At 47.2% G+C, this 22,426-nt stretch overlaps 2 protein-coding genes and 1 non-coding gene across 9 annotated transcripts in view; 2 read left to right on the plus strand and 1 right to left on the minus strand.

Annotated features, from left to right (window-relative positions):
- The window catches only part of PPEF1 (protein phosphatase with EF-hand domain 1), a 39,876-nt gene extending 37,867 nt beyond the window's left edge, over positions 1 to 2,009 (minus strand). For 2 of the 7 annotated variants that reach the window (XM_051795127.1, XM_051795128.1), the window contains exon 1: positions 1,405 to 2,006. The gene's annotated coding sequence lies outside the window, so the exon portion shown is untranslated. The other 5 variants (XM_051795129.1, XM_051795130.1, XM_051795135.1 and 2 more) reach the window with 4 other exon arrangements.
- Positions 353 to 19,416, plus strand: RS1 (retinoschisin 1). The gene is made up of 8 exons (XM_051795136.1): positions 353 to 446; positions 2,757 to 2,860; positions 6,299 to 6,395; positions 14,438 to 14,463; positions 14,756 to 14,861; positions 17,529 to 17,670; positions 17,811 to 18,006; positions 19,125 to 19,416. Exons 2-8 carry the CDS (start codon positions 2,765 to 2,767, stop codon positions 19,275 to 19,277), a joined length of 816 nt encoding a protein of 271 aa, XP_051651096.1. The 5' UTR covers positions 353 to 446; positions 2,757 to 2,764; the 3' UTR covers positions 19,278 to 19,416.
- TRNAV-UAC (transfer RNA valine (anticodon UAC)) lies at positions 1,472 to 1,544 on the plus strand. Its single transcript has one exon. It is a non-coding gene; the product is annotated as a tRNA-Val (tRNA).
- Positions 19,417 to 22,426: the final 3,010 nt, after the last annotated feature.

Below are 22,426 nucleotides of genomic sequence, written 5' to 3' on the forward strand. Positions count from 1 at the left end.
TCTGCTGTTTCAGCAAAATGGCATTAATTTTGGTAGTCAAGCCAACCATGATATTTAGCCACAAACACCATACTCTTTTGCTTACAGGCCCCACGTTTCTGAAAATTCACAAGCTTATCTTTTATATTCCAAATTCTGTTTGTAACTTTTAACCACAGTCCTGTAAACACTGTGCAGGTAACTTAATTTGTGCTCCTACAAGCCACTCGCTCCCTGTGGGATTTTAGGCGAGGTTCAGTGTGCTGAGGTCTGCGGTAATGCAAATAGTGCAAAACTCCAGGTAGAACGTAACAGATGAAAGAAGGCAATTATTGTGGGGTGTCACAGATGGCATAAGGTTCCTGGGTGAATGGATACCTGATGCAGACGGGCAGCGAACAGGAAGGATCCAGTCCCGGAGTCGTTCCCAGCACAGCCCGACCCGGCCCTGGCCCTGAGGGCGCTGGGTGAGCGCGGGCGCGGAGCGCCCCCTGCCGGCGGCGGGGCCACACGGGGGGAAATCCCTCCGTCCTCTCCAGGGCGGACTGTGAAAGCCAAATCCTCCCGCCTTCACGCCTCCTTTTAGAAACACGACCGAGCGTGTCCCGTGCTGTGCCCGAGGGGATCGAACGTCTCTCTTTTAGATCCATTAAGGCACCGCGCAACAGCTTCCTCCAGGGCGTCACTGACACAAATGCCAGGCTCTGCCTTTTCTCTCAGTGCGTTATTCTTTTTAAAAGGCCTCCTGTACCGAGAAAATCACCCACACCTTCCTCCCCCGCTGAAAAGAGCTGGAACACCTCGCAGAAAGCAGCGAGGCGCTTTCCCACGACTGGTGTACACGAAATCCACGCGGCCGGGCTCCCCCGGAGCAGCGGGGGCTCTGCTGCACCTCTCGCGGAGCTCAGCCCGCCTCTCCCCCGCTCCGGCCAACCTGATGTGACACGCTAGGCCAGCGACCTTTGTGCTCCACTTCTCCGGGAGAACGGCTCAGCCGGGCGAATCCTGGGAGCAGCAGGATGCGCAGGAAGGATTGCCAGCCCTTTCCGAAGCGGGGCCGGAGGCAATGACGTGAGGAGCACACGGTCTGAAGGCAAAGAATGGATTCGGTACAGCATGTATCGAATACATGCAGGGGAAAGGAGCGCCCACAGCACCCGCCTAAGGCTGTAACGCAGCCCTCGTTCCCCGGGCTTGTTACCTGCCCCTGCAGGCCGTGTTCGGTGGGGCGGAGCGGGGCCCGCGGCTGCCCCAGCACGCAGGGGCACAGAAGCCTTACCTGGAGCTACTGAGGTGATTTATGCCCTTCACTGCCCCTCTGTAGCTATGTGAGGGGCAGGAAACGCATTAGGGTAATTTTTGATTACTAGAACTGTTTTTAATCAACTAGTGATTAAGAAGAAAACAAGAACCTTCCTTGCTCACCGAAGGAGGGAAGCACGGCCGGCGTTTCGTCGATAGGGGCAGTGCCGCGGCCGTTAACGCGTGTGGCGGTTCCATAGTGTAGTGGTTATCACGTCTGCTTTACACGCAGAAGGTCCTGGGTTCGAGCCCCAGTGGAACCAGCGCCAAGTTGTTCTTTTTCTTTTTTTGGCTCACCGTGAATTTTCATAATTTCCTTCGAAGCGAGGAGGATCGGTTTAGCTGCTTCCTCCTGGAGACGAGCAACTTCATAAGCACTTAAAGAAAACCCGGGTCCTGCTTGCGGCAGAAGGCGGAGCAGTGCGTTTCGAGGGGAGCAGAAAAGCCCCGTAAGTGGGAAACCCTGTCCCTCAGGAGCCTTTCCACACGCTTTAACCTCGCGAGAGGAGCGCTTCCCTGCCAGCGCGGGAGAGGCATCACCACTTTACCGTCGTCCCCTGGATGGGTAACCAAGGAGACCACAGGCACCAGAGGCAGCCACAGCGGAGCCGGGGAGAAGTAGCAGCCTGTGCCTCCTCCCGAGCAGGGACAAAGGCAGTGGTGGAGACTGCAGCCCGATGCATCCCCAAGGAGATGCTCACCGGGACAGACTGGAGCACAGGTCCTTTCACCTCTGTGCTTGGAGAAGAGCTTGAGTGCTGGGGAAAGGCGGGTGCTTTTCACAGCACACAGCTAGCAAGGACAGTTAACTCCATCCTGATTTTCCCCAGTACTTTGTGTACCGTTTTTATTAATTAGGAAACAAAGAGCCATCTCAGCGTGCCTCGGAGCAGTTTAACTTTTAAATTATAACATGTTGTCTCATTTTGCACGTGCAAGTCTTTAGAAAAGGGTAACCTCTGGGCATGGATACTGGCACAGCATCTGTCTGTGTGTGTAAGCCCTAATGAGTGCTGGGGCTCAGACATCTCTGCAGCAGGAGGACAAGGAGAGCCCCGGAGCTCTGCTGACCTGGAGTTAGCTCTTGAGTATCTTTGCAGGATCAGAGTGGGAGGGTGTGATTTACCTATCTTAAAGATTAAAGAGAAAAATTACCTTGATCAGAGTCTTAAGAAACTTTCTTTAATCATTATATATTAAGAAAACTATTAACCTTTGTCAGTGCTTGCTCTTACTTAAGAAACACTCTGAGGCATGGGCAAGCTACAGTTAGAGATTGCAGAGCAATGCAGGGATACCTGGGCCAGGAAACAAAAGCTCCTTTGGGTAGAAACCACCCATAGTTCACATAGTGAGACCTAGCATACTAAGATCATAACATTAAACACCATAACAATACTTAAGGGCCTGTGTATGCCACAATCTGAAAGTGCAGATGTACTGAAGTCTGGCTTTCCTCTGCTCGTTTTGCTTAGCAGTGTGTATGCAGCTCACAGGAGGTGAAGCCAAAGCAATGTGTCCCACCGCTTGGGTAAACTGTTTTCCACTGACTGCCTGCTTCCATGATACAAGCTCAAAGGTGTCAGGCTTAGTTTGACTTCTCCTAATGTAGGATATGCAAGCCTCTGGTGTAGGTACTTCCCATCTAATAGGGATGGTGATCCCATGGTGCCTACCCTGCCATTGACAGCCACAGCACCCCCAAGTGGGTGTTACAGAGAGTGGGCCTAATCCTGGTGATCAGCACAGGGTAGCTATCTGCATCATGTTTTCTTACATTTAGGAAAAGGGGCCCTTTTCAGAAAAGGACTTAAGCTCGCACTTCAGACTTGTAGAAAGAATATTTTATTCTAAGAGCCAGATCTTAAGTGTGTGTAGATCAGAGTAGCTCCATCCATTTTGAGAGGATCCAGCTCCTGACGGTTTGACTCAAGCTCTAAAAGTGCTGACAGTCTTGCTCTCTCCACACATCAGTATCCTGCTTCTGAGAGATGTCCATGGTTCACACGTACATGTATAAATGTGTGTTTTGTGCGTTCCCTAACTGTGATAAAACAAAAGTGTGCCAGTCACACATTCCTGCTGAGACATTGCGTGCCATGTGTGTTCAGCTTCCAGACGCACGAATCGATGCGTGACACTCTGATTTAGCTGTCTGGCACTCTGACTTTGGGAGAAATATGAAATTGCTATGTGGAGTTGCACTTCTCTCACGCACCAGTACTTTTGCCTCCTCCTTCTCCTCTGAGGCCACACACACACACAGTGCCAGTCAGACTAAAAGCATCTCAGTGGTGCAGGGTGATCTTTATTTCCCACAATCTGGAGGAATAAAACACACCAAGATTTCTGAGGGCTATGAAAACATATCAGAATGTCTCAAGGCCAATGGGACATGAACTACAGCTGGAGAAGATGTATGGCCAAAAGAGCAAACCCGCCCAGTCAGTTCCTGCCCCTGTTTTACACAGCAGTGGGGATGTCACCAAACTGTCATAAGTTGGGTCATTTGTACTAGTCTCAGTTTTGTTCTGTAATCAATGCCAGACTAATTTTTTTCCTCTTTAAAATTTTATTTTTATTTTTTAATAAGGGCAACTGAAGCCTTTTCTGGTGCTGTATTGTGTACTGGCTTTTAAATGTTTTCTGTCTTCTGTACCTGAAAATATTTCCCTGTTTTCTAGGAATTAACTACATTATTAATTTAGCAATGTTGTCTGCAGTGGCAGTGTGGTTTTGCTCTTTACAGTTATTAAAATGAAGGACCATCAACACCATTAGACACAAAGGGCCTGAATTGCATACTGTTTATACAAGGACTTTAATTTTAAGGCTCTTCTAATCTTCATGTGAGCCAGTTTGATTTTTTGAATGCTACAGACACTTTTTAAACAAAGTCTGCTTTTCTTTCTTTGTGGAGGGAATTTTATAATTGGGCAGCCACCAGTCTTAAGAGTGTCCCTTTGAATGAAATGTCCTTTGATAAGAGCTGTGCTATTTCTGAACACGTTCCCTGAGCTATTGTGCACTTCTTACAAAAAATCAAAACCTATTTGGAGTGTGAGGTTGACCATAAACCAAACTGATTTTAAACTGCTCGGGGTCATGGAAGAGAATTTGGCTTTTCTTTTTTAAAACATGGTAGGTGATTTCTCTCTGTGTGGGCAGCTCTGCTTCCCTGTGACCTGTGCTTACAAGACCATAAGGTGAGAGGCTGAAGCTCTGGTCTGGTTTTCCAAGAGATATGTGGATGAAGGTATTTAGGGATTTTTAAGCTGGGATTTTCAGACCCATGGGATTTAGATACCAGCTGCTCATCATGGCAGAGAGAGAGTAGATATCTGAGTGTCTTCAGCAGCTCTGGAAATCTGTGTGTCTGTGGCAGACCATTTCAGACTGGACAACAAAAAGAAGGAGAGACACTCTTGTCTGGATACTGTGTAGAGCCTGGAGTAAGATGCTGCACTGCAGCAGATGCCCAGAGGCTGCCCTGGTACCCTCAATGAGGCTCATGTTTTTTACCTCCTGTCTGGACCTTCTGGTGGGTCTCACTGCCCTGAGAAGGGTGTTGCGTATGAACATAAGACAAGAGGGCATGGTCTTAAACTCTGCCAGGGGAGGTTTAGGGTGGATATTAGGAAGAAATTCTTTATAGAGAGGGTAATCAGGCATTGGAATAGACTGCCCAGGGAGGTGGTGGATTCTCCATCCCTGGAGGTTTTTAAGATAAGACTGGATGTGGCACTTAGTGCCATGGTCTAGTAACCACAGCGGTGGAGGATCAAGGGTTGGACTTGATGATTTCGGAGGTCCCTTCCAACCCAGCTGATTCCATGATTCTATGATTCTGTGTAGATTGATTGAAGTGGGGAAAGTGTTTGGTTGAGAAGGTTAAACTCCTTGAACTGAGCAAAGCAGTGAGGCCCCTTGGCAGGAGACTCATTCCATGCATGTCACATGCTCTGGGGAGGCTGGGATGTATTGGTGCTGGAAGTGTAACTGCAGTGGGATGTTGTACCTGACAACCCCTTTACAGGGCATGCCAAATTTGTGACTATCCAAAGACAGGTGAGATAAATCCTGCCCAGGGGACTGTTTTTGAAAAGTCAGCATCCTTGTTTGCACAGCATTTTTTGAATGGATGTAGACCAGAAGACTAGAGACATGATTAGCTTAACTCCACAGCAGCCTACATGATCTATGCAGCGCATTAATCTATTCCCAGTGCATACGGTCTGTGATCTTTTGAAACAAACCAAGCTGCTTCTGAAGCAATTGCTTTCAAAAGCCTCCATTAAAAATTCACTGCTAATTGCACATAATTAGCAGAGATTGGAGGAACGGGTGCAAGATCCACTGGAATCACTAGCAGTCTGTTATCTTGAACCTTTCAATCATTTAAAAATCAAATTTATTACTCTCTTGAACTTAAGCCTATCGAGAGGATACTATAGGTAGAACTGTTAGCAAAAGCAGGTGTACATTTTTGGGTTGAGTTTTTTACAGCCTAGCAAGTAAACAACAGAAAAGTGCTATTTTTGTTTGATCTACTGATTGCCATTTTCAGCCCCACACAATTAGGTGACTGGAAGAGCAATAAGGCCAGAGCAGATTTCAACATGCAACTATTATTAGGAAAGGCATTGATAGTGTAGAGGTAAAGAATTGGGGTGGAAGTCAGTGAACACCTATTATATACAATAGACAATATATACTACGTACCTCTTATAAGCTTTAGTCATCTGCTTTTCTGTAGGGGGTATATGTGGTTTCTACATAGGTATATCCTTGTTTATTTGGACATATGTCTACATACTCATTCAGATTCATGCTTAGAGTGTCAGTACCTCAATACTTGTTACCTTTCAAAAACTGTTGCAGATGACACATCCTCTAGGATGGAGCTTGACGGTAATAATTATGTGTTTGGCTTGATGGTGCTTGAGAAAATCATGAGAATGAAGGAGAGTAAGGTGCTTAGGCAATGCTTAAGTTAATCTCATGCCTTCCCATCAAGCCAAGCAGTACACTAAGGAGCTATTCACAACAGAGGAAGGAAAAGATGCAGTTCAAGATGGGAAGAGTCCTGCTGTCTCTTCTTTTCTGGTACAAAGGTATGTACTTTGCCTCCTGAGAGGCACTTTCAGATATGTCTCTTTGTGTTTCTTGTTTCATCCAAGCTTTCGTCTTCCAGGGGCTACGGGGTACAGAGCAAGCTCTCTTTACATTCTCATGGAAGCATAATAATTCGGGGAAAGGCAAAATGTGAAGGAGATGTGTAATTTATGTACATGAGTGAGCAGTGTTCTTACAGCTCTATGAATATTCAATAGCAAAACTCTGTTTCACAAAATAATTGCAGTATAAAAAAATTGCCATATAATTTGTCAAAATATGAATTTGCAAAGAAAATTGTAGTGCAGCTGAGCCAGTGTGTAAATAATAACGCTGATTTGAAAAATGAGGTACAGCAAAACATGAAAGACTGGTCCTTCGTTAATCAAAACTCTTGATTAATCAAAAGCTGATCATTTTCTCTAGCAGCAAGAGATTGCTGATGAAGATTGGCTTTTTTTTTAAAGGCCATTTCAGGTATTTTGGCCTGGGAGAGACTTCCAAAGGCACTTTCAGAACAAAATGCAATCATAAGTCAAGAAAACGGGAAAGGTATTTATCAATTTTGAGGCTTTCTCAAATTTACTTTGCAGAAAGGCAGCAATGAAAGCAGGTAAGCAGGAGCTAGAAGAAGCCAGAAAATTCAGGGTCACAATCTCCTTCCATTTTAATTAACCCAGCAGTATAGAACAGGGACATAATTTTCTGGGTTGTGTTTAAATTTCTGGCTTCATCCAAGCCAATGGCAAAGCTGCTATTATCTTAAACAAGGCTGAGGGTTGCACTTGGTAAGTGCTCAGCAGTATCTACCAACATTAACATGTGAATCAAGTGTGATCTGTCAGAGTGAGGAGATTAATCAGACAGTCCAGCTTTTCCCCCATGTATGTTGAATTCTCATTGTTTTGATTTGTCTAGCTCTTTTCTATCTTTCTGTGTTTCCACTTAATACTTTGATCTACAAATTTTCATGGGTAGGAAAGTAAATGTTACTCAACTAGCCATGCCTTCATTTCATCCTGTTATGTTTGGCTGTACCCCACTCTGTCTAATTAATAGGTCTTCCTTTTAATCTTACAGCAAATATTTGTATGTTCTCCTCATACTTTATCTCTCCTCTCTCCTTTGTTTTACTTGGGAAAGTTACTGATGCCTAAGCCTCTTGGAAGACTGTTTTTATCCAGACTCCAGCATTTTTTTCCCTTTGGGTGGCATAACTGCAATTAGTCCTTGGAATGAGTTCATACCTTACTCTGAATCCCAGACACAGCTTGCTTTTTATAGACACCTACACATCAGGATATTTTTGGAGAGCCTGCAGTGAAAAATAACTTGCAGGATCACTTTCAAGGCATCACTCCTTTGATATTTAATTTATTTTCTTAATTTACTATGTTACTTAATTTACTGTTTTTCTTTGCTTCATGGCCTCCTCTGGATAAAAAGAGAGCAGTGACCCTTTGCTTAGGTCCCCCTCACAGTCCTGCCTTTCCCTCTCACCACGAAGGTGCTGCTAGGTCAGTCCTCCGAGCTACGTGCACTGATGTCACGATAAGCTGCTTAGCTTATTTTCTCTGGCAAAGCAAGTGGCTTAGAGGAGCACCCCCAGCTCCTGCGGCTCGGCTGGGCTTGTGTTTGCCGGGGACACCGCAGAAGCAGCAGCAGCAGCAGCAGCAGCAGCATATGGTGCAGCAGGCGGGCTCCTGCCGGGAGAGCCGCAGCAGCTGCTGAGCCCCCTCCATATGGTGAGGGAGAGCACCCCGAGCCCCGGATTGACATGAATGTGCTTTTAGCACATTGAATGTGACATGCCTGCACCGCATTACTCTGTCCGTGCTCCCTACACGTTGAGGAATAAGCAGATCTCAGCAGTTTGAGTGGATTTCTTTTTTCCTGTTTTTTTTTGTAGCTTTGGAAAAAAAACAACAAACCAACCCAAAACCAAAATTAAAGGCTCAAACCCGCCTTTGGATGATGGTAAATAACATCTTTAGTGCTGCCCTTTGGCATAATCAGTGCATCTAGTGAAATTACTATGCAGGCAATGTTCTGCGTAGCTCTAAGCAGGAAGGAGCAAACGTGACAGTAAGATCAGAAATTGGCAAAAGTTTTCAAAGGAACACTTTGGGAAAAAAAGATAATTGTACATCTCTTAAGAAGAAAAGGGGGAGAGGTTGATTTTTTTTCCGCTTATTTAATCTTTTTCCAGATATTTTCACAACATAAAAGACCAGCAGGCGTTAAAGAGAAATTAATATTAATTAAATACTAATAATTATCATTATTTAAATATGGTTTTTATCGTGTTCAAATAACTAGTAAATATTAAATATCATGTCATGACTAGGCTTCGTGAATGAAGATTTAGGAAGGCTCTATCCACATTTGTTACAGGCACGCTGGTGGCTTATGAGGCCAATACGAGATAGAAGTATTAAATGACACACAATACAAATGAATAAAAATGGAAACCAAATAAAAATAACTCAAGTAAAGAAAATTGAATGGAAATTAAAATAATAAAACCATGAATAATCCTCACAAAATGAAGGAGGAAAAGAACAGCTGAGTTAAAGCCTGAGAGAAAAGCTTAACACAAAGTATGAGACCTCCCCCCCTCTGCAGGCTGACACTGATGCCGCTCCTCTTGCCCTCATTTTCTGGCTCTGACCGTGCCTGCCAGTGATCAGCAGAGGTCAGTCCTCGCAGGCTGATGTGTGCCGGGGCGTTGGTGCCCTCTTGGGTGGTGCTGAGGCCAGAATATCATCTACGGGGGAAACAGGCTGAGCATTTTGGCCACTGTGGCTTTAAGTGGTCGGCATCCCTGGACGGCCACCCAGCCTGACTCCCAGTGTCTTTTGGTGGACACAGATCTGCATACGCCCTAGGGGTCTCTGCCTGCTAGCATAGCTCCCAAGGACCTTTTAAACCCCATGCTTTTTAGAAACAGAGATACTGTTTGCTCAACACGAGGTCCCATTGAGGCTGCTTAGCATAACCATGGAAAAAGCCCTGGGGGAAATCAACAAAAGCAATCACCAAGCAACTGGACAGGGGGGTTACTCTTGCCAAGGGGACCTGGGGACAGCCACAGCTGCAGCAGGGGTCCCTGGGGCCCTTGCCTGTGGCGCATTTGGGAAAACACCACAGATACGGCAGCTTCCCTAAATGCACCTTGTTACCAAGGCTCTGCAACCTGATGTGAGTCACCTCACTCGCCTGGCACGATTTTCAGGGCTGGTATGTAAAAATAGCCTGGGTTAATAATATAGCAACCCACAAACTAGCACCCAATGAGCACAGACCACCGATTGCTTTTTTCAGTGTCTCAACCCTCTGTGTTGCTTTACAGGCTGTGTTACCTAACTCTGCTTCCTGATGATGTCTAATGTGGTGCTCAGGGAAAAGAGGGCTTTGCAATGGTGTGCTTTTCAGAAAGCATGGATAAAAACAGTGCCATTCAGTCCAGCTATATCTTTTGTTTCTGTGACATCTTTGTTGGGGCTCCAGTCATATTTTTCTGAGTTTTGAGCTGTTTTCCCTTTCCCTGCCCCATGACCCACAGGTGCAGAAGGGAAGCAGGTGACTATGCAGCAGGAACCACAGTGCCCAGAAAGCACTGCTGCACCATGGAGGGGACTGCTCTCCACTGGGAGGAAAGTCATTTTACTCATCTCTCCAAGACTTTAAACTGAGATGTTGCTTGCAGAGATGAGAGACAACATTAACTATTTTCCAGCTGAAGCTTCTAGGACACCTAAATTATAAAGTAAATAAATAATTAAACTTTTCCACATACTTTTCCTACAATAATCAAGTTTATGTGAACTTATTCCAGTAAGTTGAGTGACTGACATTTATTCTGTGTTATAGTTTATTTCTCTGGTTTTATATTTTTTATGTGCTTTCTCATGCTTGTACATTTGTCATTAATTCTAAACACACTAAAAGAGGACTTGGTATTGTGGCATTATGGTCAGGATAGTGAATATGATTTCTCAGAGTTACCATATCAAAATGTGCTTAGCCTTTGGCAGTGTTACTTCTGTCCACACTTATCTTCCTCCTTTCTTACTTTTGTTTAGCCACATTATTAATGATTACAAATTTTCTGAGACATACCTTTTCCTGTCCTTAAAATGCCAGCAGCTGAGTTTCCTTGCTATTTATTGCCCCTTCGTTTTCCCAGCTAACCTTAAGTTGTGGCTGCTGGTTTATCCCACTTCCACCTCAGGAAACCTGTGTCCTCCCCATCTTGGCATCCCAGGACTACCTCTGCTATCTCTTTTCTTTCTCCTGCAACCTGGACCACCCCCTAGAATATCTCTCCCCTTCATCCTGCTCAGCAGCAGGTCCTGAGTGGGGCCATCCCAGGGCCTGGGCTACAGCCCAACCTCACTGAGGTGCTCTGGCACAAAATCATCCTCTGGTTCTTGCCTAAGCCCTGGTCCCTAAATCCTGACCTGTCGGGTGGCATTTGTGCATGATAGTGTGCTGGACAAACAGCACTGCAGGGTAGGATGAAGGGACGGGAAAGGTGCATGCCTTTCCTCCCTGCCTCCCACAAACAGATAACAGTTTATTTCATTGAACTGATGTTTTGCTGAATGTCCTGGGGGGTGGGCTGTAAATAGTACTTTTTGCTTTTTAATGTTTGGGGTTTTTTTTCAGTCTTGTGCTTTTAAAACAACAGCCCCTGGCGGCTGTGCAGGACTTATGACTCTCCCATGAATTGCAGCAATTCGTTCTGTCTGACCTACAATTACCAATTATCTTTGTAACCTTCCTTGAAGGCAAACACGCTCACTATAAAAGCATGCTGGCCATCACTTTTTTTTGGGCTATTGGCAGCCAGCTTTCCTCTTCATTTCCTTTGTAGGACAGTGCCCGTCACAGCTGTAAACACACCAATATATCAATTACTGTGTTTTCTGGCCAACTGCAGGCAAGGACATTTTTCTTTTCCTTTTCTCTCCCAGCACCAGGGGTTATCAGGCCACGCTGCCCAGGCAGGATGTTTGGCCATCTGCTGCTGCACTTACCCCAAGCCAAGCCAAGCTTGTCACTCCCCTGTACCATGGTTCGATGGCTGCGCCACTTGTGGGAGCAAGCCCTTAGCAATTAACCTCTTCTGACTCAAAAAGACAAAGCTGAACTCCTGTTTGAGATAATTAAATCAGTGAGTTATGCAGTGAGGGGTGGTGATCCCCAGCCCAACGGGGACAACCAGAGGGGCAGCACATCGGCACCTGTGCCCTGGCACTGGCTTTGCACCCTGTGTGTTGTGGGCCTGACCCAATACAACATTGCCTTGAAAGAAGGCCTTTTGTGCTTGAAATTTACACCCTTGCTTGATTTGCAGTGCTGTCCCCTGGCAGATGAGGCTAAAAACCCTAGAAGCCACTCTTGTAGCTCAGGAGCAGGCATCTCTGGCTGAGTGCAGCCATCACTGGCTGAGTGCAGCCACCCAAGGGATGCTGGGGTGACCTGTGAGGAGGATTCATTTCTGGTGGTTGAATTGGTGCTATCGTACACCCACCCACCTGAAAACTGTTCCTTTTTTCCCTGTTGTTTCACTCATAGATATTGAATTTCCAGTTCCATGTGTCAATGACATATCAAATTTTGATCTTGGCTCTCAAAGGGAGGTACTCAGGAGACCTATGGAAGGGCTCAGCATGGTCCCACAGCAATACCCTACATCAGTCCTGGTAATCGACATCCCCTTTTCCCACACAGTGCACAAGAGTAGGCTTCACCACAATACAGTCATCTTCATGGAACATAATTTTCTTAGGTTAGTGGCTGGACTTGATGATTTTAGAGGTCTTTTCCAACCCCTTTGCCAGGCCAAAGTGCATTAAACCACCATAAGGAAAACCCAAACCAACACACAGAAGTTTTTGCACAAAAATCAGTCTTCTAAAGGTGAAAATGAAGAAACACATAGCAAGCACACATCTCTAAATGAAACTTAAGTGCCTGCAGATGGAAGAAGTCAAGCCTGGAGCCCTGTGAGCTCAGACAGTTGCTGGGCAGTGGGGACACATGAGGGCTGTGCTGGCTGGGGAGTCAGGCTCCCAGATTTCAGGGTAAGGAAGCTGCCCTCGCAGCTGGTGCTCCTGGAGCAGGAGCACTGGCTGGAGGGGCAGGAGACACACCTGCTCTCCTGGTTGTCATGGCCCTGGTGCCAGTGCCACTGCAGAATGGGCATCAAACAGAGCACCAAGCAGGCAGGAGAGGCACTACATTTCTTTTATTGGCAAAGGTGGTACAGTTTTGATAAGTGATAAAGTCCTGGTTTGTATTGTATTGGCAAACAGCGTTAACTTAAACCACCTTTATGCTGGTTTAAGTCAAATTCCTTTGCCCTGTGTGGCACAGCACAGAGGTGGCCTTGGGCTTACACCTCTGCCTTGGTTTTCTCATTGCACAGTGAAGTGACAGGGTTTGACTGGGTAACATCTGTGCTGGGAAAGGTGTAGTGCAGTGTTGTGAGTGGCCCTCAGCCTACGCTTTACGAGAGGCCAGATCCAGAGATGTGCAGCCTCGTTTTCCTGCTGAGCTTGTTGGGGTCTGGGTGCCCCCTGCCTCCCTCTTGGGTCTGACTATAAGCCATATCTTTTTATTGCAGACCAATGTTTACTTCTTCTGCCAGGGCCAGTGCCTTGGGTTAATGTTGTAAGTTCCTGATGCCAGAAATGCTGCTGAAGCACAGGAAACCATCTCTGTTGTTAGAGAAAGGAATTTTTTAAAACTTCTTTATCATTTTGTTCTTGGCTGTCTTTCTTTCAGACTCTTGATACATTTAGGCTCAGTGTCACACCCAAGGAGCAGTTGCATTTCAGTAATAAACAGAGCTTTGTATATAGTTTATATTTCAGCTGATTATAATTGCTCTGTGTTTGTGAGTATTTTGAGAGGAAACTTGCTATAGAAACGTGAGATGTAAATTCCCAGCATTAGCTGGAGCTTCCTAGACTCAGCAAAGCGACAGTGTATGAATGAATAAATCATAACTAGAATTCAGTGAATAATTCAGAGTCTAATTCATTTGGTGAAAAGACCTCTTTCCGTATTCACAAACCCTCTGTGGCAGGTTTCTCATGGCTTCTGTATGCAAGTTTTTACCTGCTCAACAGCTTGTTCCTTGGTGGCTTGCAGATGCCCTACTGGCTTCGAAAAAGTGATGTTCGACATTTGACTTGTGTTGATGAGTTACCAGCAGTCATGGGACTATTTTTTTTTTAATTATTTTCATAGATGTCTGGGAACTATCCTGCCAGTCCAAATGCTGTTAACACAGTCTGCTTTGGACTTCACTGTGAAGCAAGGAGAACCTTTTCAGTAAGGAAAGTGCTCATAAAAAAGCCATTGCTCAGTAAGAGGCAAGAGATAAAACAGGTCAGATGTTACAAAAATAGTGTCTCTTCCTCTACAGCCACAACGACGGGTTTTCCCTAAGAAAGAAAAAAAGGGTGTCCTGTCTGTAAAATGGATTAGGAAGACCTGTTTACATTACATTTTTCTCCATCCCATCCAGAGTGAGTGGTCTCAGACCAAGCACCTTGTAGAGTGTCCCATCTCCTCCAAAGGCACTTATCACTTGCAGTAGTGCCAGGATGGGATTTCACCCTTGGAGTTCATCAGCTTTCACATTTTAAGGAGAAAACGTGACAGGGAAACTAGAGCAGGAAGGCATAAAAAATGGATGTGGGCAAAATCAGCTATAAAGCAGAGACCAAGTGGGCTGGCATGAGTTTCTCCTCAGGGTAATTCAGGTGTGTCTGATCAGAAAGAGGAGATGCCAAAGACATCAGAGAGAAAACCCACAGACATGGACACAGGCAGTGCCCTGCTCCTGCCCATATTCTCTTACCTTCCCCTGGCAATCAGCTTGGGGAAAACTTGGTAGATTCGTCAGTCCTTCCTTTATTTATTTGTCCCTAGCTCAGGAGGAAATTGTATTTTGTAAAGTTTGCTTGCAGCATCTTTGTTTCTAATCTGTCTCTCTCTTCTTCTCTCCACGCCCACTGCCCAGCTGCAATGGCCCTCTCCCCAGGAGAGGTAAGTGTCTCTGGCTTGTTTGGCTGCCAGGTAAATGCTGGGGCTCTGACACGGCCTAGCTCTGGTGCCTTGGGCCAGAAGTAGGGGTGGCACCTGGCGCAGGCACATGCTCTGACTTCTGAATCCAAGGGATCCAAGCCATCCCATGTTTCATGCTAGGCTGTCTCAGAGAAGGTGCAGCCGGCTGGGCAGGCATGAGCATCTGTCTCAGGTTCAGAACTCAGACTTAGCTTCATGTTGCTGTTGCTGATTACTATGTTGATTTATTGCTGGTTTTTTACCTTCCCTTTAGGATGAGAGACTGGAGCTGTGGCACAGCAAGGCTTGCAAATGTGATTGCCAAGGAGGACCTAACTCGGTGTGGTCCAGTGGGACTAACAGCTTGGAGTGCATGCCAGGTAATGGACCAGTGTGCTTTTAGCCATATTTGCCTGGTGATCTCCAGCAGTTTCCCCTCCTGCACTCACCATTGCAGAGGAGGCATGTTTTGGCAGTACTTTTTCCAAATCCAGCTGCTGTGAGGCTGGGGGAGCTGCACCGGTGTGAGGTGAGGGGGTGACACTGCACCGTCAGGCAGAGGCAGCCACCATTCCTGGGTCTTGGGAGGTCACTGAGGGTGGCCCATCCTGGCCAGTGCTCCCTACTGGAACCTATGCCTGGCATGCCAGCCTGGTCCTACCTCATATTTTCTTACTGTTTAACCTTAGCAGTGTACAATTCTCCATTTGAAGTCTTGCTACAGCCTGGTACCACCCTGCTGTCATTTGCACCAAGCAATCACAGAATCACAACATGGTTTGGATTGGAAGGGACCATTGAAGATCATCTACTTCCAATACCTCCCCTCTCCCATCCCCTTTATTGATAGTGACATCTTCCACTAGACCAGGTTGCTCAAAGCCCCATCCAACCTGGACTTGAACACTTCCAGGGATGGGGCATTCACAGCTTCTCTGGACAACCTGTCCCAGTGGATCATCATCTGCACAGTAAAAAAGTTCTGCTTTATGTCCAATCTAAACCCATCCTCTTCCTGTTTAAAACCCTTGCCTTTTGAGAGGCAAGGGAAGGGAAGGAGACGTGGCAGGTTTGGTTGATCTGTCCATGGCAGATATGTGAGGAGGAGGGCTAGGTTTCCCGGCAAGGCCAGGTGTGATGGGTGCTCTCACACCTTAGCATTATGCAGCTGAGTAATGAAGGCTTCCTTGACTGATAAAGGCTGTTCTCCTGAATGATGAATATTGCCACTGTAACTCTGCTCTCCCTAGGCAGGGGCTTTGCACTCCCCTTGCCTGGTCCAGCCCAGCCAACATGGTATGGCCTGGTGTCCCTGCTGCCTGATGATGGTTTGCAGAGCAGCCTCTGGCATGGCCGAGGGGAGCAGATGCTTCCCAAACACCGCTCAAGTCCCCTCTGGATTGGCTGATTTGGCCAGGCAGGCATCAGGCACCTGTTTTGGTGGGTCCCTGTGCGTGGTACAAACGGACTCACCAGAAGGTGACCTGCTAATTGCATTATGGTTGTGTGGTCTGCAGATTAGTGTTGCTAAAAGTGAAGTTGGGTGGTGTTTGAGATAAGTAAACACAAGGGGCCACCCCAGCCCAGCCACCTCTTGCACAAGGGGAGCAAGGCTTTTAACGTGGTGAAAAAGCATGATGTTTCCATGCCTCAAGGAAGGCGGGAGGGTGGCTATATGTTTTCATGGGAAAAAACATGTTAATGAGGTACCGACTGAGCAAGATATGTTAATGAGATATTGATGCATACAGTATTGACCTAGTGGAGCTTGCTAATGAGACATCGACCACATGGCTGCAGTGCTGGGGAGTTGCACTGGGGAGGCCACGGTCATACCGGGTTCTGGGCCCCCACTGAGGCACTCCACGTGTAGGTCATTTTTAACACGAGGCACCATGCTGGTTGGTCAGGCACAGCTAAGGCAAGGAAACGTCCTACCCACAAGGGAAGCTGCGCAGAGCTTTGCTTGCTCCTTCACTGCTGAGACCCATAAAACAAACTATGCTAAACTGGAGAAAGGTACAGAGTAACCTTTGGGGGCTCCACAGGCTGCAAAATTAGAAAATACTGCCTGTGATATAGATGTTTGCCTAGGCAATCCCCATGTGACCCTTGTGAGCACCTTCATTCTGTGTATCTTGATACGCAGTGATAACCTGATTGTATAAAAAATGATCATAACAAAAATCCCCACAACTAGGTCCAGTTAGCATGCAGGTGCTCAGCATCACCAAACTCCTGCATTTCAGAGCCCTGTGTGGTGACCCACACAGAAAGTTTTAATGACGAATGAGTATTTCTTTCTCCAGTATTTTTGCAGCCTGCAGGAGTCATGTTGAATTCGTCACTGTTGCCAAAGACAGCTGTGGGGGCATGATTGGTAACCTGGAGACCTGAAGTCAAAATCTCAGATGGAGATCCCTGAGCCTTCAGTAGAGTCATGTATTACACCTCACTGGCACCAGAGCATCTGCAGGTTTTCCACAAGGCAAGACCATCTCCAGACACAAAGATGGTCCCCATAGCAGAGAATGCAGAAGACCCAAGGGTGCTTGTGAAGCAAGCTTGATGATCAGAGCTTGCTCAGAAATTTTGCCATTCAAGTAAATCAAGACAGTGAATGGAGGGGCAGAAGGTGGTAAAACCCAGCAAGTAAAGCAGTGCCTGACATTTCTCAAGGACCAGGCAGAGGCAGACAGCCTGGAGGCTGGATCCAGGTTGATGGATCCAGTCTGGTTTTTCTTCCACATGCCTTTCAAGAAGGAGATTCATACTACAACATCTGAATGAAACCTTTCCCCCCAAAATGTTTCAGGTAGAACAGGTTTAGTAAGTTTGAGAGAGAAAGAAGAGTTAGAAATTAAAACAAGAGTTAGAAATGAAGATACTATGGCCCCTGTGCAGGCTGTGGTCTGGGATTAAGAGCATCCTAGTCAGGGAGGAGAGGGAGTAGTGAAACCACAGGAGGTGTTGACAATGTGTGTGAAAACACACCCAGGAAACAGCCAGTCATGTCACTTAAGGTGTTTTTTTCCCCTTTTCTGCAGAGTGTCCCTACCACAAGCCCCTGGGTTTTGAGTCTGGTTCTGTCACCCCAGACCAGATAAGTTGCTCCAACCCTGAGCAGTACACGGGTTGGTACTCCTCCTGGACAGCCAACAAGGCCCGCCTCAATGGCCAAGGCTTTGGGTGAGTTCCAAAATGCCTCTCTGAGGGGCTCCAGGGGCAGAGGGTGTGGGGTGCTGGGGGAACCCTGGCAGTGTGGGGCAGGAGGGTCTGCCTGGAAGGGCAGTGGTAGAGGACATAGCAGGGCTGGTGTTGTCCCCCAGGTGTGCGTGGCTTTCCAAGTACCAGGACACTGCACAGTGGCTGCAGATCGACCTGAAGGAGGTGAAGGTGATTTCAGGGATCCTCACACAAGGTCGCTGTGATGCCGATGAGTGGATGACCAAGTACAGCATTCAGTACCGCACCGACGAAAACCTCAACTGGGTTTACTACAAGGACCAGACCGGGAATAATCGGGTCAGTGCAATTTGCTCTTTGGCCACTGGTGGAGAGGTGGCATGTTTGGTGACATGAAGGCATCATTTCTCAGTGGGAGGTGCCCCAAAATGGGGGTCCTGTGGCAGCAGCAGGGTGGATGGGTCTCAGTGCTCACTCCGCGTCTGGGGGCAGCACAGAGAGGGGCCATTTCCTCTGTGGTGAAAGTGAGTGCCATCCTGACCAGGGCAAAATAATTTTTTTGTGATTTCTAATGATGATAGTGGAGTCCAGATTAAGCTCAAGGGTATTAGTTGGCATTGCAGAGGAGGGAGCACCTCCATGATAAACCCACTTTCTCAGCTGTGGCTATACAACCCCAGCCCTGCTTGGGCACTGAGAAATGGGGGCCCCTTTTGCCGTAAGTCTAGAGCTAGTGCACAATGACAATGCAGAAAAAACCCCGAGACAAGATCTGTAACTAGTTATGTCACAGCCCACTGAACTGTTCTCACACTGCACTTCTTACTGGCTGGTTTGAAGTGAAAAATTGCACTGAGGAAACCTTACAATGATGCCTGTGCAGCCCAGCTGGGCTGGGGGATGCCACAGCTGCTGCCTCCTAGGCATCCTCAGTGTCCATCTGTGGGGATGGCCCTGTCCTAGCATGGGAGGCTCTGGTGGCTTTGCTGAAGTATCAGTTCCTGCAGCCTTGGGGAGATGCTGTGCTGAGCTTTCCCCAAAAAACAGGTCATAGCAGCAGGTGATGCGACATGCTGGCCAAGCAATGAGGAAAGGACACTCAGATACATTTTTTGTCTGTATTGGCATATGAGACAACCCAGCTCATAACTGCAAAGAGCCAAATTTTACCATGCTCACTCCAAACATGTGGTGCCTTGCTGCAGGAAGGCAAGTGAGAGAGGATGGGGTGAGATTAAGTCTGGCCTAACCACAAAAAGTGCAGAAACAATGGGAGAAAGTGACTTACTCAGAAAACCGAATCAGCATGACAAAAATGGTCTGGCTATTTTTGATGTCTTTTGTTTTGAGGGTGGAGGGGGAGGGAACCTCCTCCTCATCTATTCTGCACAGGCACCCCAGACTCATGGGACAGAATTTCCAGTCCCCTAACCACCTACCCACACCTCCCTTCACAGGTTTTCTATGGCAACTCAGACCGCTCCTCTTCAGTGCAGAACCTGCTGCGGCCGCCCATCGTGGCCCGCTACATCCGCCTCATCCCGCTGGGCTGGCACGTGCGCATCGCCATCCGCATGGAGCTCCTGGAGTGCCTGGGCAAGTGTGGCTGAGTGCTGTCTCCTGAGGTGGACGTGGAGGTGTCTGCCCGTGCAGCTGCCCTGCCTCACCACTGCCACAGCTGCAGCCACAGTCCTGCGGTGTAAATGCCCAGCCTGCAAAGGGAAGAGCTATCTTGAATAAAACATGGCTCCATACCATGCCTGGTCATTCAGCTGATGGGCGTTTCTGGGCACACACTGGGAAAGGCGGGAGGGATCAGGGCTTTGATCCCGTGAGATATGGTGCTTCTGGCCCTGGGTGTTAGGTTGGGGAAATCATCATCACAGCCGGCTGTGAAGGCCAGAGTAAATGCAGATGGGGTCCAAAGGCAGGGCTTGGGTTCTTTTCAGGACGGCAGGTCTATGCCTGATTATTTGTCCGGGAGCCCAGCCCTCCCCCACTGACCCACCAGGACCAGGGAGGGTTCTCATAGGACAGACATGTCACCCTGCTTTTCCTCATGCCAATCTCTGCCATCCCTGAGACAGGATTGGGGCCAGATCTGGCCTGTCCCCAGTATGAGGGCCCCCACCTGGATCTCACACTCTCAAACCACCTCATGTCTTCTTATATCAGCAACCTTCTGGCCTGAGCTGCTGTGGCTGGTTTTGGAGCAGGCATCAGTGCCTTGAGAATGAGATGGCCAAACCCTCTGTGTATCCTGTCTGGTTTTGCACTAACACATCTCAGGGGCCCCAGGGCATTTTGCTCTCTGTGGATGTTTGGGCACAGACATAGGGACTGCCTCTTATTAACTGTTTGATCTCCATGGCCTGATTGCCAGTGAGTGTTTAGCATCTGAGGAATCTGGAGGCTCTGATGATCGACCCATGTCCCTGGGGTGACAACTTGGTTACTATGGCTCGTGTCCCTGCCCAGCACAGGAACTCAACACAGCTTAGATACGAACTACAGCCCCACAGCTCCCATGTGGGAGGGTTGTAGGGAGCTCTGGAGTGACAGCTTTGGTTTGCCTTCCCACGCACCTGTAACACAAACCTGGCAGGCACCAGAGGCCTTTTTCCTGTTTTCTAACAACCTGGACTGTCTCAGCAAAGAGAGAAGAGTCATGAAGACAACTGCACTGTGGCAGGCCATCTGCCTCTCCTCTCCTTATCCCTGTGGGCAGAGAGGTGAATGTGTGCAGGGCAGGAGTTGAGATGTGACTAAAACCAAATGAGATGTGACTAAAAACATGAGAAAAGCCTTGGAATGGCTGTGCAATTCATCACATTCATTTGTGAGAGCAGATGTTTCTGCCTTGTTTTTTCCTGTATATAGACACAAATAATATCTGTCAGGAAAATAAGGTCTTCTGGTGAGTCTGAAAGCTGCTCCATTAAATAGAAGTCTACAGAGATGTAGAAAAGACAAATTCCCATCTGCTGAGATGATTGCTATTATACACCATTACTCCATAGCTTCACCCCAACCCCCCATTTGTGGATAGGAATTTTGCTTATCCACAAATTGGTCTAGGGATACTTTTTCCTAGTAAGAAATCACTGTGTGGTTTTCTAATGCTAAACAGTCAAGGCAAGCTCTACTGAGAAGGTCCATTGAGCTTGAGGCATGTCCTTCATGCAGCCAAGCTGTGGGACCATCATGGTGTAACAGCCTCCCCAGGGACACTGACGAACAGCAACAGGGAGACAAGGGCTCTCCACCAGCTGTCATAGCTCTTGTGTTAACAACACCAACACTGAGAGCTGAAGTGTTTCCGGGCCCTGGACACAGCTGCCATCATGTTAATACACAGCTGTGTCTGCCCTAAAAGCAGCACAGGCAGCTCTGCTCCATGTCCTGGTGGATGGTGATAGGGAGGAGGAGGCTTGGTGCTGCTGTTCCACAGCACGACTGAGGTGCAGGGGGTGGGGATGGAAGGGCGAAAGGATGGACTGGGCACCAGCCAGTGAATATTTATATCACCCAAAGCAGTTAAGCTTGACTGTAGCTAGTCAAAGCCTTGCTGTGACTGGACTCTGAAGAGCTACACACAGTCCAGGGTTTTTCAAGTTGTCTGATTTAGGAAATGCACCCTATGGCAAGGTGCAGGAGGTCCTGTGAAATTTGGAAGAGCTCGCAGGCTTAATGCACAGCCTGAATGGATGGACCACACACCATTATACACCAAGGAACCTCACTAAATTATGTATCTTCACATGACCGATCCTATATGTAGGATATAATAAAACCTTAGAGGAAGAAAGTACTGTCTAGGTAGAAAAGACCTGTGCTATCACTCTTTGAGCCTCCCACTTCAAAGAAATCACTAGATCTTTTTTCTAGATTGCAATGTCCAGTGACAAATAAGGTGGAACTAACAGGCATAACAGTGCATTTCACAGTTCATTTGCTTCTTGCCTTGCCCTGTCCTTTGCCTGCAGTTCACTTTTCCAAGCTTTCATGGGGAAGAGTCTTACTTCTGGCTTTCAACTAAATGGTTCCTGCTAAAGCAGGAGTTTCTGTTCTGATCCTTGCTGTGCAGCTCACTTGCTAATTGACCTCTGGAAATTCACTTAACCTCTGCCTCATATAAAAAGAAGGTTGCTGAGAGGCTTAATTAATTAAGTGGTCCTAAAGTGCTTTTAGAATTGCATTTGACTTCCACCTCTGCATAAATTCAGCATGTTGGAGCAACAGTGTGACTGAGGGCATTATGAAAGTGGGACAGAACCAGCCAGAGTAAAATTACATAAATACACAAGCTTTTTCTCATAAACATAGGATCTCAGAATGGTTTAGGTTGGAAGAAACCTTAAGGATCATCTAGCTCTAATTTCCCTGCCGTGGGAAGGGATGCCTTTCCCTAGACCAGGTTTCTCAGAGCCCCACCCAGTCCGGCCTTGAACACCTCCAGGGAGGGGCATCCACGACTTCTCTGGGTAACCTGTTCCAGTGCCTCACTGCCCACATGGTAAAGAATTTCTTCCTAATATCTAATCCAAACTTACCTCCTTCTGTTTAAGGCTGTTTCCCCTTGTCCTATCACTACACGCTCTTGTGAAAAGTCCCTCTTCAGCTCCCTTGTAGCCCACTTTATGTACTGGAAGGCACTATAAGGTCTTCCTTCTCTTTCCCAGGCCCCAAGTCTCTCAGCCTGTCTTCACAGGAGAGGTGTGCCAGCCTTGTGATCAGCTTAGTGGCTCTCCTCTGGACT

The sequence above is a fragment of the Manacus candei genome, unplaced genomic scaffold, assembly GCF_025592945.1.
Source record: "Manacus candei isolate 608988 ecotype Guabito, Panama unplaced genomic scaffold, ASM2559294v1 h1tg000041l, whole genome shotgun sequence".
Taxonomy (NCBI): domain Eukaryota; kingdom Metazoa; phylum Chordata; class Aves; order Passeriformes; family Pipridae; genus Manacus; species Manacus candei.